The sequence below is a fragment of the Hyposmocoma kahamanoa genome, unplaced genomic scaffold (genome assembly GCF_003589595.1).
Source record: "Hyposmocoma kahamanoa isolate Upper Pololo Valley unplaced genomic scaffold, ASM358959v1 62, whole genome shotgun sequence".
Taxonomy (NCBI): domain Eukaryota; kingdom Metazoa; phylum Arthropoda; class Insecta; order Lepidoptera; family Cosmopterigidae; genus Hyposmocoma; species Hyposmocoma kahamanoa.
The window spans coordinates 13,393,766-13,405,932 of NW_020653850.1; the positions used below are offsets into that span (position 1 = coordinate 13,393,766).

Below are 12,167 nucleotides of genomic sequence, written 5' to 3' on the forward strand. Positions count from 1 at the left end.
TATTATCCGCGCTGCAACATTTTTTGACAACTTGTCATATGTTGTGAAAATAATGTCATTTTTTATCAATTTTTATTTTTTTTTAAGTTTATGGCCCGGCTGCAAAATGTGTTTAGTTTGGAAAACGGAAAGAATACTGTTGGATAATTTTCCGAAGAATTTCAAAATAGTGGTAATTTTTCCGGAACATTCCCGAAAAATATAATTTCGAAGGCTCATATTATGTTCTACGTCAGAGAAATATCTTTTGAAAAATCATATTAAAAAAAAATATATTATAATTATTAATACAAAGATCGAACACTCAGAAAAAATTAGTGGAGTAATTTCACCAAAAATAATTGAATATCAATTCAATAAAAATTTAATGAATATATATATATTTCAGGATATTTTTCCTTTAATTTTCCACATTTGACGTTGACACCTATCAAAAGTTGAAGTTATTGAACAAAAACGATGAAGCCATTAAAAAGCCTTTTTTCGCTGTTCTGAAATCATTATAAATCTCATTTTTCTTGTGGCTTTTAGCTATAACTTATATAGCTTTTAACTGCCTCAGTGGCCGAACGGTTACCATACCGGACTGCCACGCAGAGGTCCCAGGTTCGATTCCCGGGCCGGGAGAAATATTTGTATGGCCTACATTTATTTCCCTTGTGAGTTTGAATGTAATTTGTGGTTGTCTATGTGTAGGCACCTGCGACACAGGGTTTCCCTAGTGCGGGGCTATGTTGAGTGTGTGCGTTATATTTATACAAGTATAAGCTTACAATAATGTAATCCACGCTGAATAAAACTTCAAAAGATATATCTAATCATAGAGCCTGCAAAATTATATTTATCAAATTTTTCGTAAATTTTTCCGAAAAAGTTTCCACTATTTGAAATTTTTCGGAAAATTATGCAACAGTACCATAAATCATACATTATAATAAGCTATAAACAGTACACAAGCCACTAGGCCACACACAAATTAGAAAGATATATGCACTAGGCCGCCCTAAAGAAAGTAGTAATACTGTTTTATTTTGTCACAGCAACACTGAGGTTTTACGCGGCACGCCACGGACGAAAAACCATGAATTAGTGCCGTAAATTAACTAAAATCGTGTTAACTAATAGTAAAATATTTATATCATCATAAAATTCTTGTACAGCTACTCAGCTAGTGGGTATAGTGCCTACTAATCGCAATTATGGCGTCAAATGAAGGTCGAAGCGTTCAGTCCAACTTGCATCAGCAAGACTTGTCGAAATTGGTGAGTTTACGCTGCTACTTCTTCTGTTTAGTAAACTATATGCTCTACATATCACATACAGCATCACTTACACCGGTAGACATATATACCACGTAGTTCTGCAACATAACCTATGCTTATAAAATTAGGTTAGAAAGTAGATCCTGCCTATCTGTTGTAATATATGGTGTAACACATTTTCCATTCTAGGATGTAACAAAGCTGTCTGCGTTGTCTCCCGAAGTGATATCAAGGCAGGCGACTATAAACATTGGCACGATTGGTCATGTAGCTCATGGAAAGTCCACTGTAGTAAAAGCCATCTCAGGAGTACAGACTGTCAGATTTAAGAATGAACTGGAGAGAAATATTACCATTAAATTGGGTATGTATTCTTGAAATTATAGTATTAACTTTAATTAATAGTAGTGTTTGTTATAGTAAAATAATTTGTTATTGCTTACATTGTTGTCAAATACTATATTTTTGTTAATCACTTATTGTTTTTGTATAGTGATTTCATTTAACTCCCAAAAACGTGTTCAGTGAATATTTCCCTGTCCCTTTGGTATATTGCTGATTATCTCACAGAACTGCAAAATTGCAATTTTGTGCATAAATGTTATATATATCTTACTGTATATTTCATTTCTTGGATTGTTTTATTTCCAAACTTCTATTAATTGTATTATTATGTATATGTTTTTAATTTCATTTTGTAATTCTGGTTTACTTATTACCACAAACACATTTAAAACTTTCTATTTCCCTCTTGAATTTCTACACAGCTGCTTTGCAATATATCATGTGAATTTAATAGAAAATATAAAGTCTCAAATGTTTTTGAAAGATTTAATTTGTCTCATTATGAATTCTTGTTGGACATATTTTAATCAAATCACATGGTATGTTGCAGAGCGCCTGTCGGACTCAGTTGTAAAGTTATGCCATGAGAGGGCAGATGAAAAACAAGAAAGCATATTCTTGGAAAAACTAATGAGATGTAAAAAGAGAAACCTTTCTTTGGACCCTGAGGAATCTGATGAAGATCCTCTACCCAAAAAATTTAAAAAAGGGAAACAAGCTGCTGAAGAGTTTATTATTGAGAAAATCCTCAAGTTTAAATATGAATGTGGCAAAGAATACTTCTTTATAAAATGGAAAGGATGGCCTGACAGTGAAAATACTTGGGAGCCAATTGAACATCTTGATAACTGCCCAGCTGTTGTAAGAGAATTTTTAGATAAGCAAGAATTCAAGTACTGTGATAAATTTGAAAATTTTAAAGAAGAGATTTCATTTGGTAATTTGTTAAGTGAAAATACTTTGATAGAAAGGTTGCCTGAAGTTGAAACTGCTGAGTTAGCCAAATTAAAAGAACAATTGATACTCAAATTACTGTGTATGTTGTACCTAAAAGAAGATGATGAACACCTTGCTGCCAATCTTGTGCAAGAAACAAGAAATGTATTACAGTTGTATGTGCTTACCAGAAAAAGATGCAAGCAACTCATGGCTCTGAAAGCTTGGGAGGAACATGTTAACCAAGTGGACAAAAGTAAAAAACTTGCTGTGGAAAACAACACTGACTTAGCTGGTCCTCCAGACAATTTTACCTACATAAACCAATCAATTCCTGGTGCTGGTGTCACAATACCTGATGACCCTCCTATTGGTTGTGATTGCATAGCTTGCAACTGTCGTTCTAAATCTTGCTGTGGCATGCAAGCAGGTTTGTTTGCTTACACAACAAAAAAAACGTTGCGCGTTGCCTCCGGCACTCCCATCTATGAATGTAATAAAGCATGTAAATGTTCATCAGAATGTAGCAATCGTGTAGTCCAAGGAGGTCGCAATGTAAAATTAACTGTATTTCGAACATCAAATGGCTGTGGATGGGGTGTACGATCTGAACAAAGAATTAAACAAGGACAATTTATTTGTCAGTATGTTGGAGAAGTTATTACTTTTGAAGAGGCAGAAAAGAGAGGAAGGGAGTATGATGCTAATGGATTAACATACTTATTTGATCTCGACTTCAATTCTTGCGAAAATCCGTATGTAGTTGATGCTGCACATTTAGGCAATGTTTCGCATTTTATTAACCACTCTTGTGATCCGAACTTGGGAGTTTGGGCTGTATGGGCAGATTGTCTGGATCCAAACTTGCCAATGTTAGCTTTATTTGCCACTCGTGATATTGAGGCTGGGGAAGAAATTTGCTTTGACTACTTACAAAAATCATCAGACAATGACGAAAGTGACATGAACAGTCCCTCAGTAAGCAGAGAGAGCACAGCTGACGATGATGATATTAGTATCGCTAATGGATCTGATACAGGCCGAGCAGGCTCGCCTATGACCCCGATAAAGCTTGGTGCAAACATGTCAACATCTCCAGTGAAGACGAGATTCGAAGTACGACAGCAAAACATGGCGATGCTAAGAAATCGCACAGAATGTAAATGTGGTGCTGTGAAATGCCGAAAATATTTGTTTTAAAAGACAATATCCATTTAAATTTGTCCAACAAAATTTAACACTTTATTATATCAGTGTTATTATAATGAATTCCAAGTTCATGCAATGACCAGTGCTGTACAAAGTAATATCTAATCTACACGCGCAGAGATATGGTTAAATTTTGTACGGACAAATATTAATCTGCAGACTTTTTGCATAGCTGTCATCATGTCTGTACTTGTATAAACTTTTTAAAAAGAACTGTTACAAGAAATGAAGATGAATCTCGTATAGTGAAAAATTACGTTCATTTTCAATATATCGCAGTCTGTGGCATTGGATAATGAATTTCCTATTAACTTTTGATGAATTTTTATGTTTACATCGTCATTAAGTTTGTATTATGATTATATTATACTGATTATTAATGTTAATGTTGATAAGTGCACTTATTGTTACTGAGGTGCTAATTACTTTTTTATATTAATGTGGCTTTAAATGGGCTGAAACTACTCAAATAATATGGTTTGAGTGCCCAAATCTGCCCTCGGAACGAAAAAAGGCGCAACTGCTGTATAAAGTATCCATAGTTGTGCCTTTTTTCGTTACGAGGGCAGATATACACCCCTTGCGAATGCAATTCATGGGCAGTACCGTCATAAGGTTGCTTGGATGAATATTATCAAAGCCGAGTCTTACAATGAGAATGTTATGTACTGAATACATAAATAAGAATGCATATTTTGTGACTTAGTACTTTTAATAATAAGTTTATTATGTTAAGCTATTTACTGATTGCCTGTTTACAATTTTCCTTACATCATAAGGACATATAGAAAGTATTAAAATATGAACAAAATATAATACATTGTGTATAATTTTTCATTTAAATAATTGGTGTCCTTTCGTCATCTTTAATTGACGCCTTTTAGGTTACGCCAATGCAAAAATCTACAAATGTGACAATCCTAAATGCAAGCGACCCACAAGCTACATCTCAGGGGGTTCATCGAAGGATGATAGCTTCCCGTGTCTTCGCGCATCTTGCACCGGTCGCTTCCAACTCGTGCGACACGTGAGCTTTGTCGACTGCCCAGGGCACGACATTCTTATGGCCACCATGCTTAACGGTGCCGCTGTCATGGACGCCGCGCTTTTACTTATTGCTGGTACGTGTCGCCATACAGCATAACTATTTATTTTATAAAAGCAAAACAAGTCATCACGTTACCGTGTAGTTTAGCAACAAATTTGCTTTTTTTATATGTAGCTTATATTTTAGTATTCTCGTGCACCATACCAGCAGGGCTCAAGTTGTAGCACAAAGTACCTGTCTAAAACAAACCTTTTTTGAAGTGGAAAATATACAGTGCCCTTTTCAGTAAAGTACTTTTTTTATAACATTCAATGACGGGATGAAGTAGTCGTACGCCTGATGGTAAGCTACACGCCTAACCATAACAATTTATAGTGTCCTCAGAGTTTTAAATCGCAAAAATCTGAGGAGCACTGCCACTGCGCCCGTCACCCTGAAGTTGACAGGTCCCATGTTAATGTAATTACACCAGCACCCTTACCCTTCAAAACCGAAACACAGTAATGCTAACATTACTGCTTGGCGGCTGAAATAGGTGAGATGGCAGTGCTTCCCTGCACAAACTCTTTCACAAGGAGCTCTACTGCTACTTACGTACCCAACGACATTTCTAAAACGGTACCTTCATACCTTGTTATAGGTCCTTACTGTATGCTGTAGTTTTGAGAATAAGTACACTTTTACGCATTAACTTTTTAGTTTGGTTACTATATGAATAGGACAGCTGATACTAGAATTGTTAGTTTAATTTTTTTTCACTATCCTATGGCGTCCTGCTAGACAAAGGTCTTCCGCAAAATCCTCTACTCCCCGCCTTGGCGATTTGCCACCACTCCTCAGACCCATGGAGATAGTTTGTTTAGTTTATTATGTAATTGATTTAATTTTTTTCACAATTTAAAACAAGCTAAATGTTTGAGGCGTAACCATGTGTAAAATGATGAAAATATATTTATTATACCGATGTCATGTAATCAGATCTAAGCTACGTGTTGTAGTTCTCGAGATTGAGAAATGGTGCTGCTGGAATAAACTTATTCCACAGTGGACAGTAAAACACCCTTATAACTTTTGAACGGCGGACCGACTAAATCTAGTTTTTTGCGACTAGAACACTAGAACGGACTAAATAGCGACTTTTTATTTGACTAGTCATATTTCAAAAATTCGATCATGGTTACGCTGGAATAAGACACGCGAGCTTAATATTGTTATTTTAAAGTCAGCTGTCAGACTTCTCGCTACAGTAAACAAATTATACTCATATTTAATAATTTTCTACTACATCTAAATCAAGTTTTTTTTACAATAACATTTAATTTTACTAGGAAATGAGTCCTGCCCCCAGCCCCAAACTAGTGAACATTTAGCTGCGATTGAAATCATGAAGCTGAAGCACATCCTCATACTGCAGAATAAGATCGATCTTGTGAAAGAGGGCCAGGCGAAGGAACAATATGAGCAAATTGTCAAGTTTGTACAGGGCACTGTTGCGGAAGGCGCTCCCATTGTCCCTATATCTGCTCAGTTGAAGTACAATATTGAGGTAGGTATCTTAATGTAAACTGTAAAGAAGTACGAATGAAATTTCATAATACTAAACTATTTTACCTATAGAACCCATATTATGTAATTTTCAAATGATTTTGCAACTGTTCTCTATTGAAGTGGGATTGCGATTTTATAAGAAAACATTGTTCAGTTTCAACCCTATGAAATAATACTTTTTAACAGCAAGTGAAGTTGTCGTAATATAAATTACTATTTCAATAAAATAAATAAATACGTACCCTCATCGCGTCTACGCTTTCTGACTGCTCTGCGCAGGCCGCGTTCAGCTCAACTGGATATAAGGTCAAGCACCAGAGAACGATCCACTTCTTTGTAATCGTCATCCTCCTAAACTGCTCCCAACGAATTTTTGCAGGCTCCGCGAACGTACAGTGTATTTTTTTAATCAATCATTCCATTGCAACCTTCGTTATTTAAAATTCACGACATATGGAAAGAAAACAGAACTACATTTCTGGTCCTCACCATGCAAAGAACTGCTAAAGACTTCAAAAAAACTCGACTATCGACAAGTCTCCCTGTAACTCCTATGGTTTTTTTGCTATCCCAATATATCTGTGGCTTGGTACAAGATGTGCCGACGTCCATACTACTTACGCACTCTGTACCAAACACAGTTATCATGCTGTGTACGTAACCGGCATGGCGGTTAAAACTAATATATTTTTGTTTTCTCAGGTGCTGTGCGAATACATAACAAAGAAGATTCCTGTTCCTTTGAGAGATTTCACGTCGCCCCCGCGTATGATTGTGATCCGTTCGTTCGATGTGAACAAGCCAGGTTGTGAGGTCGATGACCTTAGAGGCGGAGTCGCAGGCGGCTCCATTTTGCAGGGTGTTCTCAAAGTTGGAATGGAGATCGAGGTGATGTATATCATAACACTATGTAGCTGAAAAATATAATGTATGACTAAAGTTGTAACAAGAAATCTCAAAAAATGCATAAATAGTAAAGTCAATATAATATTTGTATTTTTTTTTCTTGTATAATATCAAGTGACGAGACGAACAAATCGTGCGCCTGATGGTAAGCTACACCTGTCCATAACAGTTGCAGTGCCACTCAGAGCTTTAAATCGTAAAAGTCTAAGTCGTAAAAAAAATCGTAAGTCCCATGTGCCTGTAATTTCACCAGCACCGTTACTTACCCTTTAAAATCTGAACACAGATTACTGTGTTCCGATTTTGACATTACTGCTTGGCGGCAGAAATAGTTAAGCTGGCAGTACTGGCCTGGACGAACTCTTTCGCAAGGAGCTCTACTCAGACATTTTTAACTCTTTGTTGTTAAATAGTCTATATGTATGTATTGTTCTGTATTAAAAAGTTTTAATTAAAGTAATTTGTTTCATGCTTATTTCTTGTTCTATAACTTATTGAATAATGTGGCAGGTTCGACCGGGTCTAGTAAGCAAAGACGCGGACGGCAAGCTGACGTGTCGACCGATCTTCTCGCGAATCGTGTCTCTCTTCGCGGAGCAGAATGAGCTCCAGTATGCCGTACCCGGTGGCCTCATCGGAGTAGGCACCAAAATTGAGCCCACGCTTTGTCGTGCTGACCGTTTGGTTGGCCAGGTATGCAACTGTTCTAGTTCCATTATCATGTTTTTGCAAAGAAAGTACGCTACGGGCAATCATTGACTAAAAATAACTAATATCTTTTACAGACATCTATAACATTAAATGTGAAATGAAATACCACCACTAATTTAAAGGCCAAAAGTTACTCGAGAGACTACTCATTTTGTGTTGTAGAATCCATCATTTTAATTTCAAATTGCCTGGCTAAATGCTTTGCAAAACGCTACAATTTTATTTAAGAAGAAACTCTTTTCTCTTATTGGCGGAGCCCCGGAGCACCGAAGCGCGGGAAATAATAATAATAATTTTATTTTCTTTTACAAAACATTTGTTGTCTGCAAAGGTTCGTCTTGTCCATGTTCATCTTAAGACCCACTCTTTGGGAAACAGTACTGAGATCTTCGAGCATTGTGTTCAGGAGACCAAGGTCTCAGCCATAAGAACCTTGGGAGACCAAGGTCTCAGCCATAAGAACTATATCATCGGCAAATCGAAGGTGTATTAGATACTCGCCGTTGAGGTTGATGCCAAGTCCTTTCCAGTCCAGAAGCTTGAAAATATCCTCCAACGCAGCAGTGAACAATTTCGGAGATATCACATCTCCCTGTCTGATGCCTCGTTGCAGTTGGATAGTATAGTAATGAAACGTAAAAAAAAATATAACGTGGCCTTTTTTGGATAAGTTTGTGAAATCATATCGCAACATTTTATTACTGGGTGATACTAAAACAAAAAAAATACACGTGTGTTATGTTATATTTTCATCAACGATCATAATATTAAAATTCACCGTATATAATATAAAAAATCACCCTGTGTATTATTTTTTTACTAAGCACTTTTAGATAAATGGTGCTTATATCGACACCGGTAATGGCGAAAATTATTATTTGCGCAAGGGGGAATGTGGTAATTTTGTTGTTATTCTCCATAGTATCTCAATATGCCTCTGTGGCCGAACGGTTACCATCTGACTGCCACGCAGAGGTTCCAGCCTCGATTTCCGGGACAGGTGAAATATTTGTATGGCCTACATTTATTTGCCTCGTCGTGAATTTGGGTGTAATTTGTGGTTGTCTATGTGTGTGTCCATGGCACCCGCGACACAGGGTTTCCTTAGTGCGGGGCTATGTTGAGTGTGTGCGTTATTTATTTTATATTTAGTTAATATTAAGTAACGTAATCATTAAAGCAAACTCAGAGAACCTGCTATTTAATGAAAATTGCCTATTAAAGCAATGTCAATATTTTTAGCATATATTTATTGTTAATATTTGGCGCATTTTCACTACTAATTATTTTGCCACAGGTACTGGGAGCTGTAGGTGCTTTACCTGGAATTTTCGTAAAACTTGAAGTATCATACTATTTACTGAAGCGTCTTCTTGGCGTGCGTACCGAAGGTGACAAAAAGGCTGCTAAAGTGCAGAAGTTAACCAAGAATGAGGTTTGTATAAATAGTTATACGTAATATAACAAGCACAGTGTTAGACGTTGGAGTGCTAAAGTGTGCTGGCAAGCAAGGTCCTAACCCTTGTCTGAAAAATTTGCAAAATACACTAAATATTTTCACACCTAAACACAGTACACGTAATATAAACAAGTTTGATTTACACATAATATCAAATCATTTTAAGAGTATTATTTTCAAAAATTATAGACCGAATTATGTAATTGCATGTAAACCCTTTTGAACCATATTATTTTTAATCGTAATGTATATATTTTTTGTAGGTATTATTAGTGAACATCGGATCATTAAGCACCGGAGGAAGAGTGATCGCCACAAAGGCTGATTTGGCGAAGATAGCTTTGACCAACCCTGTGTGCACTGAGATCGGAGAAAAGGTCGCTCTTAGCAGGAGGGTCGAGAACCATTGGCGGTGAGAACCTTTTTTAAAATTACCGCATTGGAGATGCACCACAATAACAACAATATCATGACCTTAGAACACTGGTAAAAATATTATCGATAGTATATACATATACTATTAATTTGTTACATAGTTTTCGTTATCGACACAAAAGGAATAAACGGAATGAAACATTTAATAGTAAAGATAGAGTCTTATTTATTATTACGCCAACTCATGGAATACAATTAACATCTAAAACTGTACTCCTAAAACTTGAGAGAGCACAGCGATCCATTATAAAAGTTGCTCTTTCTCAACCGTATTATTTTCCAACCGATAAGCTGTATGGTCTCCTTGGAGTTTTATCAGTGAGACAACTTTATATTCTTCAAACAGTTCTCAAGAAGCATTCCCTCCTTACCTATGACCCTATGTTACTGTCAGATCGCCGCAGAAAGTTTAATGTCTGCCCAAGAACTGGCTACAAGAAATCATTCGATTTTTCTGCTATATGGGAGGCATGCTTTATAACGAACTAAACAACCGCCTGTCAATTTACTCTCTTACTAGGTATCATTGTAAGTCTGAAATCACCAACTTCCTGAAGAGTCTCGACTACGCATCAACGGAGGCTATGATAGCGTCTCTTCAATGATCACCCTCCTCATACACCATCGTCAAATTTACTCCTTTTTTCCAATTTACTTTACCTACTCTTAATTTCTACCTTACATAGCGCATAATGACTGTCACGCCAGTTGTCATGCGATCCCAAGAACAGGTCTCTAACTACTCGTAGGGCTATGATAGGTGTGGTGTGTCAACATCAAAATCTAATGTTAGGACATTAATTTGGAATGATACCGATACGCACTTTACTACAAGACACATATTCGCGAAGGCAAGCACACATATGCACGAACACACACGCACACACACGCACGCACGCACACACACACACACGCACACACACACACACACACACTCACACGCACGCACGCACGCACGCACGCACACACACACACACACACACACTTATGCGTTTTTATTACTATTCCACTTAACTTTTACAAAGCTTCTCTGAGCTGGAATTAATAAGAGGAGTCATTAACCTTAGACTAGAGGGAGGGACCCTGGTTAGTCATACAGGGATATAACCCTAGTACTGACACCAGACTCTCACAATGTCCTTAACAGTACAAAACTCTGTATTTTAGTCTTAAGTAAGCCTTGTGAGAGTAATAAATTATCATTCATTCATTCATTCAATTATTTTTTTTATAATTACGAGACGAACAATTCGTGCGTCTTATGAAATAGTTCAATAAATGAATTTTTTTGATCCTCTTCAATAACCATTGAGAGTGCCATTATTATCGAGTGTATTGTACGTATTTCGTATCTCTTATCGTGATTACGAAACATACGCAATTTGTTTCAGATTAATCGGCTGGGGACAAATACAAGGAGGTGAAACAATCGACCCCGCGACGAATTAACTGTTGTGTTATTGACATACATAATACTTTTATATTATACTAACATATTTAATAAAACGAAATATGGAAGTATCATTGTTTTCTCTTTGTATAAAGCATAGGTTTCCAAACTTTTTGGCTCACGGCCGCCCACTTTAGACCGGATAAAAAAATTTAAACGCCCATGACACAAAAATTACGTATTTTTTTATATTAAACTTAGTTGCCAAAAAAAGAACGTTGTCTTTTGGTAATGAATGTCACATATGTCACTAGATAAACTATCTATTGCCTCCTGATTGGTTAAAATGTTAGCGGTACTTCATTTTTTTCTTATAATCGTGATAGTAAATGACAACTAAACAATTATTAATTAACTGGTTGTAATTCGTTCACATTGCTTTACCTACAAATGGAATTTACGTTTGTAATAGTGAATTCAAGTAGTCATTAATACAATAATTGTTGTAAAATATTGCTTGCAAAGATAATCCAGGAACCATTGTTGGCATATTCTAAGCGCCAAAATAAGTATTATTAGCAATTACACGGAGAAGTACAACCTTGGTGTGCGGGATGCACCTATGACTGGTTTCAAATCAAACAACGATTCTATATACTGTGAAGATCTGGAGGCTGGCTTTAATCTGGTAAGGTTGGCTGCTGGCTCGTTTTCGGGTTTTTCTATGTATCTCGAGCTTAAGCTGTTTTTGGACTGTGTATCTATTGGCGCCAGTGCGCCTTTTATAGGTAAGCGAGCCTTCCTTTTCCCGCCAAAAGTTACCTCACCCCCTTTGTACTATTTATTTATCTTTCACACGTTAATCTATTACAAATATTTTTCTATTATACATTTCTTACTCCTAATTTGTACATAACG

General features: G+C 36.5%; 1 protein-coding gene across 1 annotated transcript; it reads left to right on the forward strand.

Annotated features, from left to right (window-relative positions):
- Nucleotides 1-1,060: 1,060 nt before the first annotated feature.
- LOC113229529 (eukaryotic translation initiation factor 2 subunit 3-like) lies at nucleotides 1,061-11,356 on the forward strand. Its single transcript, XM_026463159.1, has 9 exons — nucleotides 1,061-1,262; nucleotides 1,452-1,626; nucleotides 4,637-4,873; nucleotides 6,129-6,346; nucleotides 7,051-7,236; nucleotides 7,765-7,947; nucleotides 9,263-9,400; nucleotides 9,688-9,836; nucleotides 11,251-11,356. Exons 1-9 carry the CDS (start codon nucleotides 1,200-1,202, stop codon nucleotides 11,306-11,308), a joined length of 1,407 nt encoding a protein of 468 aa, XP_026318944.1. The 5' UTR covers nucleotides 1,061-1,199; the 3' UTR covers nucleotides 11,309-11,356.
- Nucleotides 11,357-12,167: the final 811 nt, after the last annotated feature.